This window comes from Carassius gibelio, chromosome B22 (genome assembly GCF_023724105.1).
Source record: "Carassius gibelio isolate Cgi1373 ecotype wild population from Czech Republic chromosome B22, carGib1.2-hapl.c, whole genome shotgun sequence".
NCBI classification, from domain to species: Eukaryota; Metazoa; Chordata; class Actinopteri; order Cypriniformes; family Cyprinidae; genus Carassius; species Carassius gibelio.
In genome coordinates, this window is record NC_068417.1 from 21,211,328 (window position 1) to 21,233,040 (window position 21,713).

The following is a 21,713-nucleotide window of genomic DNA, read 5'->3' on the forward strand; positions in this document are numbered from 1 at the left end:
ATGTCACAATGTTTTTATGATATATATGGCAATATTTTGAAAAATAAAAATAAAATGTTGTCAATAGTGTAGCAATGTATGCGCTAACCAAGCAAATTTCGAAATCTTCTTGGTGAAAATCTTTTTCCCTCACGCAAAATTCTTGTTTGCGTATATTACTATTAAAATTAATCTATTTAGCCTCCTTTTATTCTTTGATACAGTAGTAATACAAAAGTGGATTTGGGAATATAATATACTGACCCTGACTGTGTGGATGCATGCTGTTTGGCTGGGGCCACGTTTTGAACAATTTTGCAAGGCAACTTTTTATTACCAATGTTTCTTTGGCACTTTCCCATTGAAAATGGGTAACAAATTTCTATCTGGATTATTTGGATCGGTCTTGGGCCCGGTGTCTCACCTGGTTGCCCATGACTGAAACATTAACCAAAGTTGCCACATGTATCATTAGCCTAAGGGGGTCTGTGTTCCCAAACAAATGATACAATAGTGGTTTTGGACTTATGATATACTGACACCTACTGGTGTGGATGCATGACATTTTTGCTTTAATAATTCATTCATATGATCTTCATGAAGGACTCCCCACTTTTTTGACCTTTATCACACACTTATATCCAAATAAAGTGCATTCAAGGCACATATTTTATCAGTATTTATATTCCCTTGGAATGAAATTCATGACCTTAAGTGTTGCTAGTGCCATGTTCTTCTGTATTTTTTTAAGAACTGTTAATTTCTACAGCTATAAATCTTTTTAATTAACATTCTCATCTCTATCTCTGTCACCATCTGTAGTTTCATTACTTTCGCAATGATTTATTAGTTTATCATACCTTGAGTTCTGCACAGCGGTGGGAGTCTTCTACATCACCCTGTCAACCAGAACTGGGATCTGCATGGGTTCTCCCGCAGGGGCTGATCTGAGATCAGTCTAAAGCACACAAATCCAATCCTCAATCATGATAAGATCAAAGTCTGGCTGGGCTCCCGGGGCTGGTGGCGTGTGGGTGAGATGGGCAATGGGAAGGATTAAATGTGAAGGAGGTACAGGGGTGTGGTCTCTCCCAGATCAAAACTGTGGGTCTCTCTCAAATCAGCTGTGCATTCAGTGACAGGCGAGCTGACGCAGGTGCACATCTACATGTAGAGACAACTGAGGACGTCTGTCTGCTGGGAGAGGGATAACCTTTACGCACAGTAAGTAGACACTTTCATTTGAAGTGGCATAAGAAAAAAAGTGTTCATTTGAAAAACAATTCTGAATAAAAATATGTAACATATTAATATATTTTGCGTTTTAAGCTACCTTTAAAATATAACGGATGCAGCGTACCATATGGAAAATATGGAAAAAAACATGGTATGTGTAAAAATATATATACTGTAAAGGTTTTCAATTCTGTCATCATTTACTCACCATGGTGCCATTTCAAACACATATAATTGTCTTTTTTCATAGAATGGAAAAGTAGACGCTCAGTAGATTGTCCAGGCTGCTCTTTTCCTTACAATAAAAGTAAATGGGGACTGCAGTTTTCAAGGGCAGAAAAAAATAAATACTATAAAAGTAGTCCATGTGGTTTATGCTTTACATTATAAGTCTTTTGAAATCATGCAATCAATAAAAACTACATTCAAGTCACTTTCATTGACAATATTTCCCTTCGCCGTGGATGTGAAATCACAAATGCACTTGGGAATTTTTTTTCAACATTTTGAGCAAAGTTTAACGTCATTTAATTTAGCATTAACTACTTTTCAAGTAGTTTTTAGACCTCAGCATCTCCAGTCCCGAATTCACTTTCATTGTGTATATAGAAAATATTGTCCAGTTCCATTTTTGAGTGAATTGTTACTTTAAGCCATAACCATTTTTATTTTAGTACCATTACTATACTATCGTATAGTATTTATAAATATTCTGGATTATTCATTTTCATTTTATTTGAAGTTAGTCATTTTTTGTGTTCGTTTTATTTAATTTTTCCTTTTTATATATTTTTATTTATTTAGTTTTAGTCATTTTAGTACTTAAACTAAACAAAATATAAAATGTTTCTTTCTCAACTAACTTAATAAAATACGTTTTTTTCTTTTCTGTTATATTTATTTCTTTTAACATTCCATTTATTTCAATTCACAGAAATATTTTTTTCCACTTTTCATTTTTAGTCTTAATTAACAGGCCATGACACTCAAAAGAATTTGAACATTAGGGAACAAACACCTGTCAAAGTCAGATGGAGAGTTTTTTCATGTTTTTACGTCACGTAATTAGACATTAGTGGTGAAAACCACTCGCAGCTGTACGCTCTGTTCTTATTAGAGTCTGTAAGGGTCTGTGTTGGCTCTTACAGTCCTTTATTAGTACAAGATGTGTTTAAGTATTGAGGTATTCTGCCTGGAGCAGGGACTCGTCCAGAATGTGTTCATGCCTCCCGCTGAGGACGGAAGCAAACATACACACCGCATTCGTCATTCGAGCGAGAAATGCACTGCTATACTACTCACCAAAGCATATTTTCAATTCTAGATGAAGTGTCAAAACTATCTTGATTCCAGTTGTGACGTTTTCATGACATCTGCCCTTCAAAGGCAACATGAAAGGTGACCCCTTTGGCCTGCAGCTGTGGGTGGTTTTCCTTCTGTGCGCCCTTTCCACTTTCCCACTAATGTAGACTTCAGAAGTCCTATAGCACTGACCGCAACATGTCATTACACCCATCTTCACTGTAACACATGGAAACCAGGTCCTTCCTGGAGGCCTTTATGTTCTGTAGGCGTCCTATAGGGATTCATAGTTTGAGGCTGAATGAACTTTTGTTCGTGAAACAGTAAAAACCAAGTGGGTTAATCTGTTACATGCAGTGAAATATGTTTGCGTGCAGAGCATGGTGAGATATTTTGAAGTGCTAAGTTTTCCACACATTCATCTGTGTGGGTTCATTCACAAATATTCAGCAGTTTTTAGTAAGTCAGCACACTGGATGGTCCCATGGTGCCACAGGAAACTGTTCTGCCCTGCAGTCAGCTGACTTCCTGTATGTCAGTGGTTGATGCCAGTTCCGCCAACACCATGTTGCGCAACGTAATGTTTGGCTTATTTTGCAGTTTTAATGTACTGTTTTAAAAGTTAATGTTGTTAATCTAAGCTCTAGTTATTTTTAAAGCTAACTGCATTAAAGCTTTTTCAGAGTAGCCAAGTCTTATAAAATAAATTATGGTAATTGAGTTAATGGTGATGTAATTAAAAAAGTATAATGGCATTTCCAATGAATCCTGTTTAGAAACATGGTATTAACGTGAAACATGTCTATAAAAAAACATGGTGGGCTACTATAATGATACCGTGTTCAAAAACAACAGTAGCTAATGTTAGGCTACCTCAGTAATTTTTGATAGTCAGTCTTTAGTCATGCTGTAGTTTTACCCACATAAAGTGGGAAAAAATCAATAGAGTTAAGAAAGGAAAAGACAGGAAATAGAGAATTTCATTCTCCGACTGATTTCGGAGTGAAACGTGATATATGAATAATGGCTCTGGAGTCTCCTGAAGGTCTCTCAGCTCAGTTCGGTAGAAACGCTTCTTCATCCCCAGCGGAGAATTCGGACTAAACCAACTCGCCATGTAGGGGGGGCAGGGGGCATATTTTTAAGAGATCTACTGCTTGTACACCCAAAGTAACAACTTCAGCACTTTATATAGACTTAATGTGCTATGTAATATCGTGTTACATCGATTGGGCTTAAAATGTAATGTTACAGAATAGCAAATGTCGTTATATATACCAACTCGCACCCCTTCATCCACAAGTACATTTATGAATCTGAGGGCCGAAATCCGCACACATTGAATCACTGTTCCAGATGAGCAGGCTGGGCAAAAGAGCTACTGACTGAACGCGAACGGGGCGTTTCAAAGACACAGAAACTGTGATCATAGATTGTGTTGAAATAGCCATCGGGACTTTATAGTTATGAGGTGTTGGCATCCGCTGGATGGATGGGTGGAAGCTACGTGGTAGTTCATGAGTGATCGGACCGGTGTGCTGAACGGGTTTAGTCTGATCTATACAGGTCTGTGTCTCCTCTAACAGATTACAGTTAGTTCGTGTAACGTTAACTTTTCTAGAATGTGAAGCGGAAGCGGGGTTGTAACACGCAACGATGATCCGAATCGTATGTATGAAACAAAGTTAAAACGTTCTGTGGAATGCTTATTGTTTGTTTGCTTTTGTTTTATTTGGAATGTCAGAACTGCGTTCTAATAATTCTAAGGCCATGGGTTAGATTCCCAGCGATCACATGTAACGTTAGGCTAAATGTATGTTAGAAGCATTTGACAAAAGTTTAAACAATGGCTGAATGTAAATGTTCTCATTTTTTTGTGACTATGATGACTATTTTAATGCTCGCAGAGCATGGTATTGTGCAAGTAGTTGTTTGTATGAATATATATATATTTGTTTCCTTCCTTTAAAAGTTCCTTTAAAACTTTTTTTACTCAGCATGGTTCTAACAAAGCCAAAGTCGTAGGTTTGATTCCCATGAAATGTGTTCTTTAAATATACAGTGATGTATTTATATTTTTTTATCATTAAATTGTGCAAAATTCATAACTGTATTTGTTAATATATGTATAATGCACCAATGAACCAACTGCACATGAAATGATCTAGAACACACAAAGTGAGTTTGAAATTGTGTTAATTGTAGTGGTTTGCTGTATTCTTAGGTCTGAAATGAGAAACATCACGGGTCTCTTTGGGGCGACCCGACTTCAGTGGGTCTCCTGGCTGATACTCTTACTTTTGATGCTGTTTTGGACCTGTTTAAAAGCACAACAGTTAAAGAACACTAGATGGCCGCTGTATTCCGGCAAGCCGTTGCTGTTGGCCTGGAACGCCCCTACAGAAGACTGTAGACCCCGTCATGATGTCGCCTTCCAGTTGGATCAATTCCAAATAGTGGCTTCACCGAATGAGGGCTTCACCAAGCAAAACCTCACCATCTTCTATCACGACCGTTTGGGTTTGTACCCTTATTTTGAGGCAGACGGCACTGCAGTCAACGACGGCCTACCGCAGACCGCCAGTCTAGTGCAACACCTAGAAAGGATGCCGGAAGGGCTCAAGAAGTACATCAAGGACCCGACGGTGAAAGGTCTTGCTGTGATCGACTGGGAAGAGTGGCGGCCCCTCTGGATACGTAACTGGGGCACTAAAGACATTTACCGCAATCATTCGCGACGGTTAGTCGCTGAGAAAAACCCAACTTGGACTCAAGACCAGGTGGCCAAAGTGGCCCAGCAAGAGTTCGAGCTTTCTGCACGCAAGTTTATGTTGGAGACGCTCCGAACGGCCAAGAGCTTACGGCCCCAACAGCTTTGGGGTTTCTACCTCTTTCCTGATTGTTACAATCACAAGAGCAACACGGGACTCTGTCCGGACGTGGAGGTGAAACGGAACAACGAACTGCAGTGGCTGTGGACGGAGAGTACAGCTCTGTATCCATCCATATACATGGCTAAAGGGCTGAAGGACCAACCGGCTGGACGCCAGTTCGTACGCAACAGGGTCAAGGAGGGCATGAGGTTGGCATCTGTTGGGAACGGGTCGGCCAGGCCTGTGTTTATCTACACGCGGCCCACTTACCAAATCAATCTTCCAGGTTCTAACGGCAACCCTTCTGATCTCCTGCTGATGACAGAGGTGAGATTTTCGTTAGATGACGCTTGGTGTGGCAGTGTTTGATTTTCCTCAAAATGAGTGGAAACCAGTGTGGGCACTTAAAGTTGATCTGAACTATAAGTAGTTGTGCACAACATATTGGTATCGTGTTAGTTATCGGGCAATACTAGAGTTTTTGTTTGTAATTTATCGATATCGGGTGATACTTGGTGTTTTATTGTTGCTTATGGTTATGTGCTCTATTTTCAACTCTTACTTTATCTGATGCTCGGTGAAAGTTCATCTTGTAAAAAAAAAATAATAATGCTATTAATTTAACAATAATGACATATTTAGCAGCTCTCCAAATGAATATCCATTTTTATATTTTATACTATAAAAATTGTGCTGACTAAACTTTTGGTATTTAACATAATTGTTTTAAAAATTTCAGTTAATTTACTTTAAGAATAGAATAAATTATTATTTTAAGATAAAATTTGAAAATTGTTTGAAATTGTACTTTTTATGCCAGAAATCATTAGGATATTAAGTAAAGATCCGATTTTTTTGTACATTTCCTACCGTAAAAATATCCAATCTTAATTTTTGATTAGTAATATGCAATGCTTAGGACTTCATTAGTTGTAAATAATAATAAAAAAATACTAATACTAGTATTTAAAATGAATACTTTGCCTCTTTTAGTACCTTTTCTGTATTATTCAATTAATAAACTAAGCATGAAACAATACTAAATAAGAAAAAAACTACATTCTACAAGTTCAACATTAATACATGATGTACAGTATGAAAGAATATATTCATTTTGAGATTTGCATTTACATTTTACATTGTTAAATTATAAATGTTTTAAAATATAAAGTGGTTTAAAATTAGCATTAACAATTAATTATCTAGTTAAAACATTTCTAATTTTGTCCGATAACCGATATGGTCAACCGATATACCGATATATTGTGTAGCCTTGCTAAAATCTCTCATAAAATCTAGTCATTTAATTGATATTTTAATCTAAAGGGACACATTTTGTAGGTTCCTGAGGTGAGTAACCTGAGATGAGTCTTTGCACAATTCAAATGCACAACCTTTTGGACACCAGCCCAGATCTTTATCCACAAAAAATACCAGAGGCAAAAGCCAAAACTTGAGCTACAATTGTCCAGCCGAGTCGATCTTTGTGATGGTCTGTTGACTTCTGCCACTGTTTGAAGGAAGTTCAGATGTTCCCAAGGTGTTTATATTATTTTTAGGACTGCTGTGTCATGGTGTGTTTTTCCAGGAATTGAGCAATGTTCCCAATCCAATGTAGGTGCAGAGAATTTAAACAGACTGATATATGTCATGGCTTGTCCTAAATTTAACAATCACACATGCAGAATCTTCGCAGCTTTCTGGAGAAAAAAGACTCATCTGTGTTTCACATTGAGTCTCATTGGCATATATATATATATATATATATATATGCACCAACGAGGCCTTGTGGAAAAAAAATGTGTTCTTTTTCAATTGAGATTTATAAGCCTTCATTATCTGTAAGCTGAATAAATAAGCTTTCCATTGACGTATGGTTTGTTAAGACAGGCAAATATTTGGTGAAATATTACTATTTGAAAATCGTGAATTTAAGTATGCAAAATGTTTTTGATGTTAAGAAAATAAATGTACAATTTGTCTACATGATGGACCTTAGCAATGCATATTACTAATCAAAAATTAAGTTTTGCTGTATTTGTGGTATGAAATTTACGAAATATCTTCATGGAACATGATCTTTACGTAACATCCAAATGATTTTTGTCATAAAAAAAACCCGATAATTTTGACCGATATATTGTTTTGTTTGCTATTGCTACAAGTATACTCCAGCGACTTGAGACTGGTTTTGTGGTCCAGGGTCACAAATATCAAATGAAAAATTAAATGACACTTTATATTTGTATAGTAATATTAATAATAATATACTGTTAGTTATTTATAAATAATATAATGATATTAATAATATTATTTATATTACTAGTACGAATTTTCAAAATAATATTTCAAAATAAATGATTACTTAAATTACAACAAAATAAATAAAAATAAAACAATTGTTGTTGTAATTTTGTGTCTTAGTGTGAACGCCCCGTTACATCTAATCTAGGGATGCTGAAAAATATCGCCCGGCATTACTGGCAAAATGTGCAGTAAATATCGGGCGATATTTATCATGCATCCCTAAATCATACCACACCTAGTTAGCAGTCCTTAACTAACTGCTCATACAGACAGCACCGCAGGTCACATGACACACCTGTGACGTCTGTAACACTGTCCTTAAAGTCTGTAGAGTACTTCTGGTCTGTCTGGAGGCTGAAGATCACATGACATCTTCTGGACATGTCCATGTTTCGGGGTGGTGGTTGTTTGTGTTTGATCTCCAGATTGCCAGCACGTGTGTGTGTGTGTGTGTGTGAGGGAATGACTGAGGGTTTGGCGTTCGTCAGACGTGTGTGGAGAGTCTGAGCGCTGCCAAGTTTAAAAATACAAGCCAAACCACCAAACCCAGCACATCTCCGAGAGGAACCCCACACTTGAGCCACAACACACTCCTTGTGGAAAGAGTTTCTCGAGACATTGGAGTCTGAGTTCATCACATGTGAATTAACAGCCTTATGTAAGTCAGTACAGGCTTCTTTCATCTGAATAAACTCTGCTGTAAAAGCTTCACACTAATTACACTTAACGCAAATGAAACTGAATACGTTTTACGGCACTCTAAGTTCAAACAATTCACCACAACACTGTGATATATTTTAGTTTACATTAACATTGAGTCATTTAGCAGATGCTTTTATCCAAAGCGACCTACAAATGAGGACAATAGAAAAATTAACTAACAAAAGAGCAATAAAATACAAGTGCTATGTCAAGTCTCTGTTAGCCCATGTAACATTTGTTTTGTTGCTTTTTAATACACATATATATGTACAACATACACACATACATATATACATATTTATATGTGTGTGTGTGTGTGTATACTAGGGTTTGGTGATCATATCTCTGCATTTTTGGGCCGATTTGTGAAATCCGATATATATCGGATCTGTATTTACAAAATCTGTATTTAATATCTATTTATTTCGCTTACTGCCCAATGTTGTCCAACAAAACAATACATTGCCTATTAAAGGCTATGAAAACAAATTAAGTTAATGTAACCATGTCAGCCTTTATATTATATGCAAAAAGGGTTAAAACCACATTTCATTCTAAAGTTGTAACGTTACGATCTAAAAATAAAAATAAGGCTTTTAAAGCAGAAGTTAAATTCACGAAACTAAAAAGGAAATTAAAAAAGAACAAAAGCACAGAGTTGTGTTAGGCTATTTTTATTATTACATTGCAGTCTCTTTAAAATTGCCAAAAATAAATGCTATATAAAATAAATCCTATTATAATTGTTTTTAATAAGTGCTTTCAAATGATCAATCGCGATTAATCGCATCTAAACTAAGTTTTTATGTACATAATATGTGTGTGTACTGTTTATTTGTTATGTATATATAAATACACAAACATGTATATATTTAAGACAAATATGTAAAATATATTTATATATAATATAATATTATATATATATATTTAAATGTATATACTTGGAAATATTTTCAAAATGTATACTGTATGCCTGTGTTTTCATATATACATAATAAATATACACATAACACACACATATTTTTATTTAACCTTTATTTAACCAGAAAAAGCTCTCTGAGATCAAAAATCTCTTTCACAGGAGTGTCCTGGCCAAAATGTCCAGCAGTACAATCAAGTCCATCACAGATAAACATCACACAAACAGATTAAAAACACTTAAAAGCAGTTGCATATAGTTAGATCAACTTCCATTTGTCGGATAACTGATTAGAAATGGTCTAGAGTCAGCAGATTTTCAAATGTTAATTTAGATTGGAGGAAATTCCAATCAAATGGCGCTGCATAAAAGACTTCTTACCTAGCTCAGTTCGGGTAAAAGGAACAGAAAGAGTATAAAAGTTTTGCGAACGAAGAAAATAATTATTGATAAATTTCTGTTGCATAAGACAACAAAGATAAGAAGGCAACAATCCCAAGATGGCTTTGTAAATAATTAAGTACCAGTGCATTTTTCTTCTGTTATACAGAGAAGGCCAACCTACTCTGTGATACAAGGTGTACACAAAAACTTATTTTAGATGCGATTAATCGCGATTAATCATTTGACAGCGCTATTTCTTTTATAATAATATAACAATTATAATGAATAATTGCCATTTTATTGTAATTACTAATATTATTATTTTTTAGTATTACATATGCTATTATCATTGCTCTTGTAAGGTTATATACTATAATATAAAATGTATAATTATTAATGATGATTATGATTAATTATGATTATGATATTATCTGTATGAATAATGAATATTGATGTAGTGCTATATATATATATATATAGAGAGAGAGAGAGAGGTAATGGATGGTAATGTTAATTATCATTTTATTTCACAATATAATTATTTATATAATAAATTATTATAATTAATTATTCTTATTTTCATTACAATAATAAAAAACAAACAAACCAACTTTGCCCAAGTAAAATATGACAGACATAATGTAAACGTAGTGACGAACTAAAAGTAGTTTTCCCGTTGTGAGTTGATCCACAGTATTTCTGTCGTTCATTTATCAAGCAGAAAGTTTGACTGTAGAAGGAATTGACGTCAGCGTCTGTGGAACAAGAGGTGAAGCAGTTCAACAAACCCAAAGAGTGAACGAGTGCTTGTCACTAATGTAATGAAAAGGCTGAAGACAAAGTGTGTGGTCAAGAAAGAGAAGAATGAAGTCTTTGTCGTCGTTCATCACCGATGTCACTCGTCACAAATATACAAACGGCAGAACGATTAACAAATACTCACAGACAAACTATTCACAAACACACAAGAAGCTCAAGTGTTTGGCGAGGTGATTATTTCAGAATTCAGTGACGCATGAAGCCTTATCTAAAACACCTGGTTCGCTTCCTTACTGGACCCTCACACTGGTGCTGAGCTGAGCTGACGATCCTCTCTCTCTCTCTCTCTCTCTCTCTCTCTCTTTCTCTGTCTGTGTGCAGACGGATCTGGTGTCGACCATCGGCGAGAGCGTGGCCCTGGGTGTAGCGGGCGTCATCCTCTGGGGCGACTCCAACTACGCCAGCAGTCATGTAAGTTTGTGCCCTAATCAGGATATTAACTCATCTCCTTCACATTAATTGACTTTAGGGCTCAAGTGATGTTGGTTTTTTATTGGCAGATGGAGATAAATATGTAATCTAAATAAGTCATGAGTCATGCACAATGAGTTTGTTATTATGACAGAAATAAACCCTGACAGGGTGATCAGGACTTTAACATTTGGAGGGGTCTTTTAGGATCATAATGTTCATTTGGGGACGCACATTATTTCAATAATATTGGGTGTCTGACAATATTAGTTAATGTATCAGATATTAATTTCCCCTATATTTATCTAACATTTATTTATTCATTTAAAAATGTCTTAATGATTTAATTAGGAAAATAGTTTTATTTTCCAGTGTTTTTTTTTTATTTGACAGTATTTATTAAAACATTTCTTTCATCATTTGTCAGGCATTGTTCTTATTGTTTATTTATGGAGAGAATTATAAAAACTTTAAATATACATACATTTGTATTTATTTGTATATATATATGTATATATATATATATATATATATATATATATATATATATATATATATTTAATTTTAATTTATATATATATATATATATATATATATATATATATATATATATATATATATATATATATAATATGTATGTGTATGTGTATTTATATAATGTATATATACTGTATATATTTTTTAATATCAAACATTTATATTTTTATTTATATAAATATGTAGTCATATTAAATATATTAAAATGTTTATGAATCTTAAAATGAAAATGCGTTCAAATAATAATAATAATAGTCAACTAATAATAGAATTAAAATGAGTGTGTGTGTATAATTTATAGTAAAAAGTCAAAAATAATTAAAGTTTAATATAAAATAAACACAATAATTTGTGTAAATATGTATATTTTGTATTTGTGTAAATATAAATGAGAATTTTACACATTGTTTTATATTTATGCATATATGTATAATTAAAATATAATAAAAAATATAAATAAAAATTTAATGGCTATTTATATAATCCTATACAAAATGTCAAAGTTACAATTATATATAACAATAAAAAAAAAACGGATTTTGAAACGGACACAAGGAGCAGGTATTTATTTTAAAATGCCAGTGCAGAAATTGGCCAAAGTAGATAATCATGAAATAAAATTTAAATATTGGACAATAATTTGTGTTTGTGAAAGATATTGGTCTATGTTTTTTATTAGTCATATTTGATTAATTCTTTAATATTGTATCTTCCAGGAGGCTTGTTCCAAACTTAACGAATACCTGCGAGGGCCGTTGGGTCACTACCTAATTAACGTGACGTCGGCCGCCGAGCAGTGCAGTAGAAACCTCTGCAGATTTCGAGGCCGCTGCCTTCGCAAACAGCCCGACACGGACACGTACCTGCATCTCAGCCCGACCACCCACAGCATAGAGCGACTAGGAAACACGCTGAAGGTCGCGGGCCAGATGGGAGAAGAAGAGCTGAGCCGCGTGCGCGAGGAGTTTCAGTGTCAGTGCTACAACGGCTACCTCGGCGACGACTGCAGCCAGACGGATGCTGGGAACAGAGCCACGCTCGTCTTGACCACGATTTTGCAGGTTTTGCTGTTGCCGTTGCTCTTGATGGGGTTCCTGCACTGAGGAGTTCGGTGGTTTGAGGTCGATTCGCCCGACTCTCTCGTCAAGAGATGCGCAACAGCAGAAAGGCCTTTTGTTCACTAGAATTTGATTAGAAATAGAGAATTTGAATGTGCGCGCTAACTCTGTGGACTGTATGTACAGCACAGCGGTGGCTCAGTTTATTTTTGGGTCGAGAGCATCGCCCCCTGTTGCATGGGAGGAAGAACTGCACCAGGAAGGAATTGTGATTTTTACTAGGTTTGTGTATCGTTTGTGTTGTCTCTGTGCATTTTTTATAAAAAGTAATTGATGTGGTGGTTTCCGCTGTCATTTGTGGCCTTTTTTTTATTACTTTGCTGCCTTTATACCTGCATAAAACCAGTTGTGACCTTATTTCTGCGGTGTGTCACATGACCAGCTCCTCAAAGGGACACGTTTTGTTACTTGCAACGCTGCTGCCTCATTAAAGCCTCACTTAGATTGAAACCTGTCTTCTGTATCACATTTCACTCTTAAATTAAAAGAAATTAGAGAAATTATTTTACATACTTTTTTTTGCATCGTTTTTTACTTATTTTCATGACTGTTGTGCATTTTCATAATTTCTTTTTTTTTTAATTCTCATAGGTATGTATTTGCTTTATTATATGAAAAAGAAAATCATAATGATTTGTAAATTGTCATTTTATAGGCAACACAACATGGAATAAAATGTGCATTATTATAAATTATTATACTATAAATTATTAATTAATTATTAATATTAATCACATTAAATTAGTAATATTAAAATATGCTTGAAATATGTTTTCTGTAACAATATGTTTTTGTATTATACTATAAATTTTTGTTAAATTAATATTCACTTTTAGAATTTAGAATTTGTCTTTACATTAATAAGAATAAGGATCTAAATGGTCCTATAATTAGGTTTCTTTATGCAAAAATATAAGTTTTGTCATGATTTTCTTTTAATTTGGGGTGAAATATGATTTGAGACATGTTTTTAGACCACTGCTGGATAGTGAGGTATTTTTGAAAGTCTTGTAACAACTTCTGCCAAAAACATGAATGTAAATGTCACATCAGTGAACGGCGGTTCACACAGAAAATATGCCTTTTCATTTTTCCGCCTAGGTTGCACAAATTTGTTTTGAGTCAGGATTTCCCCTTTAATTGCTGAACTTCTGCTCTTTATTTGCGTGGGATAAACTGGAAATGATTTATTTGTTTTTCCAGAAGGTGTTTTTTTTTTTGTCTTCCTGTAGATTTCTGTTGTTGTTGTTGTTGTAATGCCTTTTAAGGCATAGTTCACCTAAAAATGAAATTCTGTCATTTATGAAATTATTTCCAAACCTGTCTTGACTGCTCGCTTGTCTGGACAACAAAGCAAATAATGATAAAAATGTCATATTTGGGTGAACAGTCTCTTTAATTGATCATGTTTTGAAGACCCTCACAATTGCTACATTACACCTAAAAAGCTTAATTTTATTTTCATCCAATAGAATTTTGATACCAAATTCTGATATATATTTTTTATCCAGATCATTACATATAATGTGAGTTATACAAGATTAGTTGCTTTCCGGTTGAGTTTTATCAGGTGTTTGGTGACTCGTTTTATATTTTTTTTCAATAAATTTCATATTTAAAAGCGATCTCTTGTTTGTAATTTTGTATTTTAAAAGAGTAACTCCAGTACCAATGACCAAAACCATGTTGAAAAGCTGGGGTTTGTTTTATTTAAACAGGCAATTTTTACTTCAAACATTGAAAATGATGAGACATTATTTAGGAATCTGTCGATTTCCCCTCATCCTCACAAACCAGTTTTTCCAGCCCTTGGTTTGTAGGTTCCTGCTCCAGTTCTGAGGGGGTAGTCGACGGTGCCAAAGGGAACATTATGGGCAGACTGCACAGAAAACGCCTTGTGTTATAACTCAAACCAGACATCCAGACTCCTTTTATTCTCCCCCCCTCTTCTCGGACCCCCAGCGGGGCCTTTGCTCTGGGATCTTCTGTGTGTTTGCTGCTGTGTGTGAATATAATACTGGAATCTGTGGCTCAGACTGTTGGGAATCGCACTGCAATATGGCATCCACATGTCTGAGCCAATACGTCATCGGCACGATATTACACGCAGCTCTGCTGAACAATGACACTTATTTTTCTCTTTATCTGACTAGAAAAGAAAAGAAAACTATGCCATGGCCTTGTTTTCTGTTGTCGTCACTATTGATGCCCTTGTGATTTTATGTAGCATAGTCAAGTAATAGTATCAAATGGTAATTATTTTTTAATAGCATCAAATGTGTTAAAGAGACAGACAGATAGATAGATATTATTTTACACTATTTTATATTGCATTTTTTTTTTTACATTATTAGGTTGAGTCAGATTATAGATTGATCTTTCATCACCATGTTTCTTCAGAGCCTCGGTGCATGTCCAAATGTGTAGTAACGTGTCTTAATACATGATATATAATTTCGCAACAATTCTAAAAAAATTCCACGAAAGGAAAAACTTACACAAACCGCAGGAATGAGCTCGAGTCAAATGCACCGGAACCATCGCAAACGTTTAGCTGTTTCCACACGGAACTGTTTTTGTGTGTGTGATGCATTAACGCCGCGCTACAGTCACTACATGCGAATTATGATCGGTCCCAAACTTTCAGACACTCATCGATTATTGGCTATTTACAGTATTTCAGCTACTTTCTAGGTGAGTACAAAATGCACGGCGTAGCTGTCATGTTTTTGCGTTCATCGGCAGGATAGCAAGCAGCACGTCTGCGCATTTTATTTCAGCGACGTTATTTAGATGTTATTTAGACTTATATGCATCAACTAAAAACTAAAATCATGCATAGTTAGTTTTAATGTACACGTATTTCATGTAACCAGTCATGCATTTAAGAATGTCTTTCTTTTTATTTATTTATTAATTTATTTTTCTAAATGTCACCGTGTTAAAATGGAGTCTGGGGGTTTAATCTGCTGTGGTTAATGAGATTAATGGTTGTTCCTCGTGTCTGTTTGTTAAACCCAGTGTGATTGTTTTATTTGCTGTAACTGAATGGGTTTACATGCAGACGATGAATTTCTTCCGCAACCGTCTGGTGGTTTTGGGGCTGGTGTTGCTGGCCACAGTGCTGCTGTATCTGCTGCTGCCCTCCATGCGGCAGGGGAGCATGGAGCCGTCTCTGGAGGTGCAGCAGAGGATGGGGATGATCGCCGCCTCTCCTCCGCCTCCGCCGCCGCCGAACAGCGTCAACATCACGGTCAGGACCGGACAGCTGCCCGGGGACCCGCCGCTCTTCTTCAGGGAGGCTCTGCCTGTGGACAGCGCTGGGCGACAGATCGTGCCCAGGTCAGCTCACTTAATCATTTGAGATTGATTCCATAGTTATATAATGACTGTATTGAGCTGAATAGATAGACATCAGTTTTGGCTCATTATTGGCACGTTCCAAATTTATATCATAAAGCTGTTTAGAATTAAATCTGATTCGTTCTTCAGTTTGTACTCATTAAAAATCGAATTTACAGTACGTCTATGGGGCAAGGCATTGTACCAGTCCTGACAAGAATTAACTATAGTTTTATTGTAGTAAAAGTATAGTAACCATGTTTTTTTTGGCATATTGATTTCCATTTGTATAACCACAGTATTACTATTGCAAAACCATGGTTAAAGGGTTAGTTCACCCAAAAATTCTGTCATTAATTACTCACCCTCGTGTAGTTCCAAGCCAGTAAGACCTTTGTTCATATTCAGATCACAAATTAAGATATTTAAATCTGAGAGTTATAAAATCTGTTATTTTTATTTTCTTTCGACAAAAAACGTATTCTTGTAAAATTGAAAAACTGAACCCCTGATTTCACATGGACTGTCTTATCAATGTCCTTACTACATTTGTTGTCTGGGAACATTTCAGTTGTGTTGCTGTCTATGCAGGGTAAGAAAGCTCTCGAATTTCATCAAAAATATCTTAATTTGTGTTCTGAAGATGAAGTTCTTGCAGGTTTAGAACAACATGAGGGTCAGTCATTAATGACAGAATTGTAATTTGTTTGGGTGAACTAACCCTTTAATTTGTGGTTACAATGGTTTAAATATTTACAATGTTTTTTTGGTTTTAATCATAGTAAAACTTGGTAAAATGTTGTGAGGGAAAATACAACATTATAGCCTACATTTTACAGTTATAGTAAAATTATCTAATAATCATTTACTAATTTCTCTGCACAATTACATCCCATCCTATATTGATTAGGAAGATTTAACCTTGCATTCGCTTGCAAATCGTTTGCCTTTTTTAATAAAATATTGTTCACAGAGAAACTACATTCTCTCGCTAAATATTGCATTTCCCTGGAAATGTTGCCTTCGTTTGCACAACCTCGTAAAAACTTGCAAATATTGTCTAACCCTGAGAAACTTTGCATTCACTTGCAAAACTTTTGCTTTCTCGCAAAATATTGCATTTTCCCAAGAAACTTTGCTTTCACTTTGGACAACTTTTTCATTCTCTTGCCAAAATATCATGTTTCCCCAATAAACTTTTCGCTTGCAGAACCTTGTGTTCTCTTGCAAAATATTGTGTTCACAGATCAACTTTTGTGTTTTCTTGTAAAACTTTTCTTTTCTCTCAAAATATAGTTTTCCCTCGAGAAACACAGGCCCTTTTTCTTTTTTATTGTTATGTTTAATGAGAAACCCTGCTTTTGCTTGTTACCTTTGGCATCACTTACAAAATATTGTCTTCTCTTGATAGATACTTTTGTTTCTTCGAGAAACCTTGCTGTCCCTCAGAAAATCAATTTACTTTATTAATTTAGCAGAAGTTAACCTTTCGCCCTTACACGAAATTCTCAATTGTGTGGATTGGCACTGACTGGATTTAGCCTGCAAAAATGATTAGTATTAGTGCATTTTGGCTGGTTGCTTGGAAGTTTTGATAGGCAGATGAACAGATAGACAGTGGTATTTTAATGAAAACTATAGTAACTATGGTATTTTTTTAACTTACAAAATTCTGCATACAAGTATTATGATATATTCTTAAATACCTGTACAGATTCAGCAACTGTATCTCCTCTCCATCAGGCTGCAGTTGGTGCTTCTTCATGGTCAGGCCTTCACCTCTAAAACTTGGGAGGAGTTGGGCACCCTCAGCCTGCTGGCTTCCAATGGATACCAAGCCCTCGCTCTCGATCTGCCCGGTACTTATAATTCCCTTTATTAATGTTCTTAAAATGCTCATTTTTATATGTTCAAAACATATAAAGCAGATCACTAAATCGTCTCGTTTCTCTTCAGGTTTTGGGAATTCTCCGGACTCAGAGTCTGTAAAGTCGGATCAGAGTCGCGTGGACCTGCTGAAACGTTTTCTGGAGTCTCTGGGGGTGCGAGCACCAGTGTTACTGAGCCCGTCTATGAGCGGTCATTACGCCCTGCCGTTCCTCCAGAAACACAGCGCCCAGCTACACGGCTTTGTTCCCATCGCCCCCGTGGGCACACGTGGCATCACCCCACAGCAGTACCGCGACATCCAGGTGTTGTATTTCTTTTGATTCATCTCACACTTAAGAATTCCTTGATTTGAATGCTCAGTTTTGACTCTTACTTCTCATCTGTATGACAGACTCCTACTCTGGTCATATATGGAGAGTTAGACACCAATCTGGGTGCCCAATCCCATAAGAACCTGATTCAGCTGCCTCATCACACCGTGGTGAAGTTGGCAGGAGCACGACACGCTTGTTACATGGACAAACCCCGTGAGTTCCACCGCGCTCTGCTTGACTTCCTCAGCAAACTCGAATGAGGGACGGAGAGAGTGAGAACGGATCAAACAAACATGTGAAAAAGACTTTAGGAGAGACTGAGTGAAGAAAAAGACAAGAAAATGATGATCAGGACTGCAGTGTAGCTGTAAAACCAGTCCTGAAACATCACAAACACCTGAACGTTCTGTCGGCCATCCACATCTGCTCACTCATAAATCCCCTGCGTGCTCCATCAAGTGATGAGGTTATATAATACATCAAACAAACAGAACCTCTGCAGAGTTACTATAGTAACGCTTCTTTTGTAAACATCCTTTCATCAGTTTTGACACTGTTGCATGTAATGGCCCGTTACATTGTTACATTTTCCAGCCTGAGGGTTGTTCTGTAAAGCTGTTCCCAGGATTTCCAGTCTGAGGAATGTTCCTGCAACAACACAGTAGCCATGGTTCCAGGCTGAGAGTTATTTGTAACACTGGTGCCATGGTATCCTTTTTGAGAGTTGTTCTATAATGCTGTTGCCAGGGATGTTCCTGTAACACAGTTGCCATGGTTTACAGTCTAAGGGATGTTCTGTAACACTGTTGCCATGGTTTCTGGTCTGACAGATGTTCCTGTAACATAGTTGCCATGGTTTCTTTTCTAAAAGAGTTCTGTAACTCTGTTGCCAGGAATGTTCATCTTACTCAGTTTCCATGGTTTTCAATCTGCGAGCTATTCTGTAACGTTGTTTCCATTGTTTCTAGTCTGACGGTTGTCTGACAGTACCTACAACACAATTGCCATGGTTTCCAATCCTAGAGATATTCCATAAAGCTGTTGCCATGGTTTCTGATTTGACAGATTTTCCTGTAACATAGTTGCCATGGTTTTCAGTCTGAGAGTTATTCTGTAACGTTGTTGCTGTGGTTTCCAGTTTGAAACACATTCCTGTAATTCAGCGGCCATGGCTTTCTTTCTGAGGGATGTTCCTGTAACACAGTTGCCATGGTTTCTTATCTTTGGGTTGTTCCAGTGAAATGGTTGCCATGGTTTTCAACCTGTGAAACGGTCCTGTAACTAAATTTCCATGGCTTTCTTTCTGAAGGATGCACATGTAACACAGTTGCCATGGTTTCCAGACTGACAGTTGTACCTATAACACAGTTGCCATGGTTTCTAGTTTGACAGTTGTACCTACAACACAGTTGCCATGGTTTCCAGACTGACAGTTGTACCTACAACACAGTTGCCATGGTTTCTAGTCTGACAGTTGTACCTATAACAGAGTTGCCATGGTTTCCAGACTGACAGTTGTACCTACAACACAGTTGCCATGGTTTCCAGACTGACAGTTGTACCTATAACACAGTTGCTATGGTTTCCAGACTGACAGTTGTACCTATAACACAGTTGCTATGGTTTCTATTTTGACAGTTGTACCTACAACACAGTTGCCATGGTTTCCAGACTGACAGTTGTACCTACAACACAGTTGCCATGGTTTCTAGTCTGACATTTGCTTTCAGTAACATTGTTGCCATGGTTTCCATTCTGAGGATTGTTCTTATAAATCACAGGTGCCATGTTTTTGGTCTTTGGCTCTTCTTATTATACAAAATTCATGGTTTACTTTCCTGTGTGATGGTTGTTTTTATAATACAATTATCATGGTTTTCTGTAACAAAAAAAGAGTTACATGATGGCAAAAATCAGCGTCATGACTGTCATGGCCCTTGGAAACTTTTGATATGTAACCGAATTCATCAATACTACAAGAACATCTCAGAGAAGAAAACAGCATTTCTATTTTTTTTGGCACATATTGGTTTGTCTTATTGGCATGTTAATTAATGCAGTGTGTTCACACCAGCAGCTGGCACATACATACATACATAATGTAGCACGGCATTGTGTGAATGACTCAACACATGATTTTAGAAGTGCAAAACGAGTGAAGACTTTCAGTATTGGATGCCTGTAAATTCAGTTTTACATTATCAGTAGTTGTCAGAGTCATATTAGCAGTAGATTATTTCTTGCAGTAAATAGAACATTTCCTGAGACTGTAGAGAAAAAAAGGTGTTCATTACATTACAACACCTAAAAATGTAGGTGTTCATTACATATTTATTATTGATTTCTTAAAGCTTCTACAGGACAGAAACTGTAATGTGTGTGGTATTTATGTGCTGTGGTCTGTTGTTTTGTTTGTTTATAGCTTGTAAATGTGAATATGTTTTAGAGGACTGGGAGGCACCTCGGCCCTGTAAATATTTCCAACATCAGGAATCTTCAACCTGAAGGGATCTGTCATTGGGACTGAATTCAGATTCTTGTGTGCATGGTACTGCAGTGACATGAAACATTCTTTTGTTCAATGCAAAATAAAATTCATCAACATTACGGTTTTGCATTTGTGATTTAATGGACATGCACCACAAGAGACATCAGGTTACAACCAAAAAATTGTAAGGGTTCTATATTGTAAGATCCAGTGCACTTACTGAAGTCAAAGTGTATTTATCAAAATACGCAAATATGAACTAAACCACAAAATAAACCGTGGTTCTGTAAAATAAGTTTGAACTACGCAAAAAGCATTTCAGTAACTTTACTGAATTCTTGCTGGATAATAAATAAATAATTATTACCTAACAATCCTCACGCATGATATCATGTCTGTCAAAAACTTAGGGTGGCTGTCAGTTGGAATATTAGAACAAAAACATAACTCTCACAGGCATACATCACTGAATAACTGCTGGATAATAAATAAATGATTATTACCTAACAATCCACCTCTTTTCAAATCATGTATTCATACATCATATGAATATTTAATGACACTGATGTCTGTCAAAAATAACATGCACAATACAAAGCAGAACTTTTGAGAAGCAGGGGTCCAGGGAGTACATGCGAATGTTTTGACTAAAGCAGAAAATGGTAGTCTGAGTGGATTCAACATGTTTAGACCATAACATACGTAATACATAATGCATTTGAGTGGACATTTAGTCTTGACTTGATGAAATTGACATTTTTTAGAAAATGTAATTTTATCAAATCCTTTTACATTTTTTTTTTTTAAATTAAGGCAATAATCAAAGTTTGACGAAATGTTGTATAATTTCTCAATAAAAGGTTAATTTTTTTACCCCTTTGCAGACTTTGAGCTACACACACACACACACACACACACACACACACACACACACACACACACACACAACTTATAGCAATAATAGTAGTATAATTATAATAATAGTATCGTTATTTGTATTATTATCATAGAGTAATTTCTGTGAACTTCAAAGAAAATAAAAGATAAATAAATATAGATAAATAAAATCAAGTTAAAATGGTATAGGAAAAA

At 35.9% G+C, this 21,713-nt stretch overlaps 2 protein-coding genes across 4 annotated transcripts; both read left to right on the forward strand.

Annotated features, from left to right (window-relative positions):
• Positions 1-1,106: 1,106 nt before the first annotated feature.
• On the forward strand, positions 1,107-14,212 carry LOC127988328 (hyaluronidase-2). 3 transcript variants are annotated; one of them, XM_052591015.1, is made up of 4 exons: positions 1,107-1,203; positions 4,742-5,717; positions 10,843-10,932; positions 12,186-14,212. In XM_052591015.1, exons 2-4 carry the CDS (start codon positions 4,749-4,751, stop codon positions 12,570-12,572), a joined length of 1,446 nt encoding a protein of 481 aa, XP_052446975.1. In that variant the 5' UTR covers positions 1,107-1,203; positions 4,742-4,748; the 3' UTR covers positions 12,573-14,212. The 3 variants fall into 3 exon arrangements, with proteins under 3 accessions (XP_052446975.1, XP_052446976.1, XP_052446974.1); XM_052591016.1 differs by lacking the exon at positions 1,107-1,203 and adding an exon at positions 3,843-4,185; XM_052591014.1 differs by lacking the exon at positions 1,107-1,203 and adding an exon at positions 3,843-4,083.
• Positions 14,213-15,119: 907 nt separating this feature from the next.
• LOC127988329 (protein ABHD14A) lies at positions 15,120-20,740 on the forward strand. The gene is made up of 5 exons (XM_052591017.1): positions 15,120-15,281; positions 15,652-15,929; positions 17,673-17,788; positions 17,886-18,121; positions 18,211-20,740. The coding sequence occupies exons 2-5, from the start codon at positions 15,655-15,657 to the stop codon at positions 18,391-18,393; spliced, it is 810 nt and encodes a 269-aa protein (XP_052446977.1). The 5' UTR covers positions 15,120-15,281; positions 15,652-15,654; the 3' UTR covers positions 18,394-20,740.
• Positions 20,741-21,713: the final 973 nt, after the last annotated feature.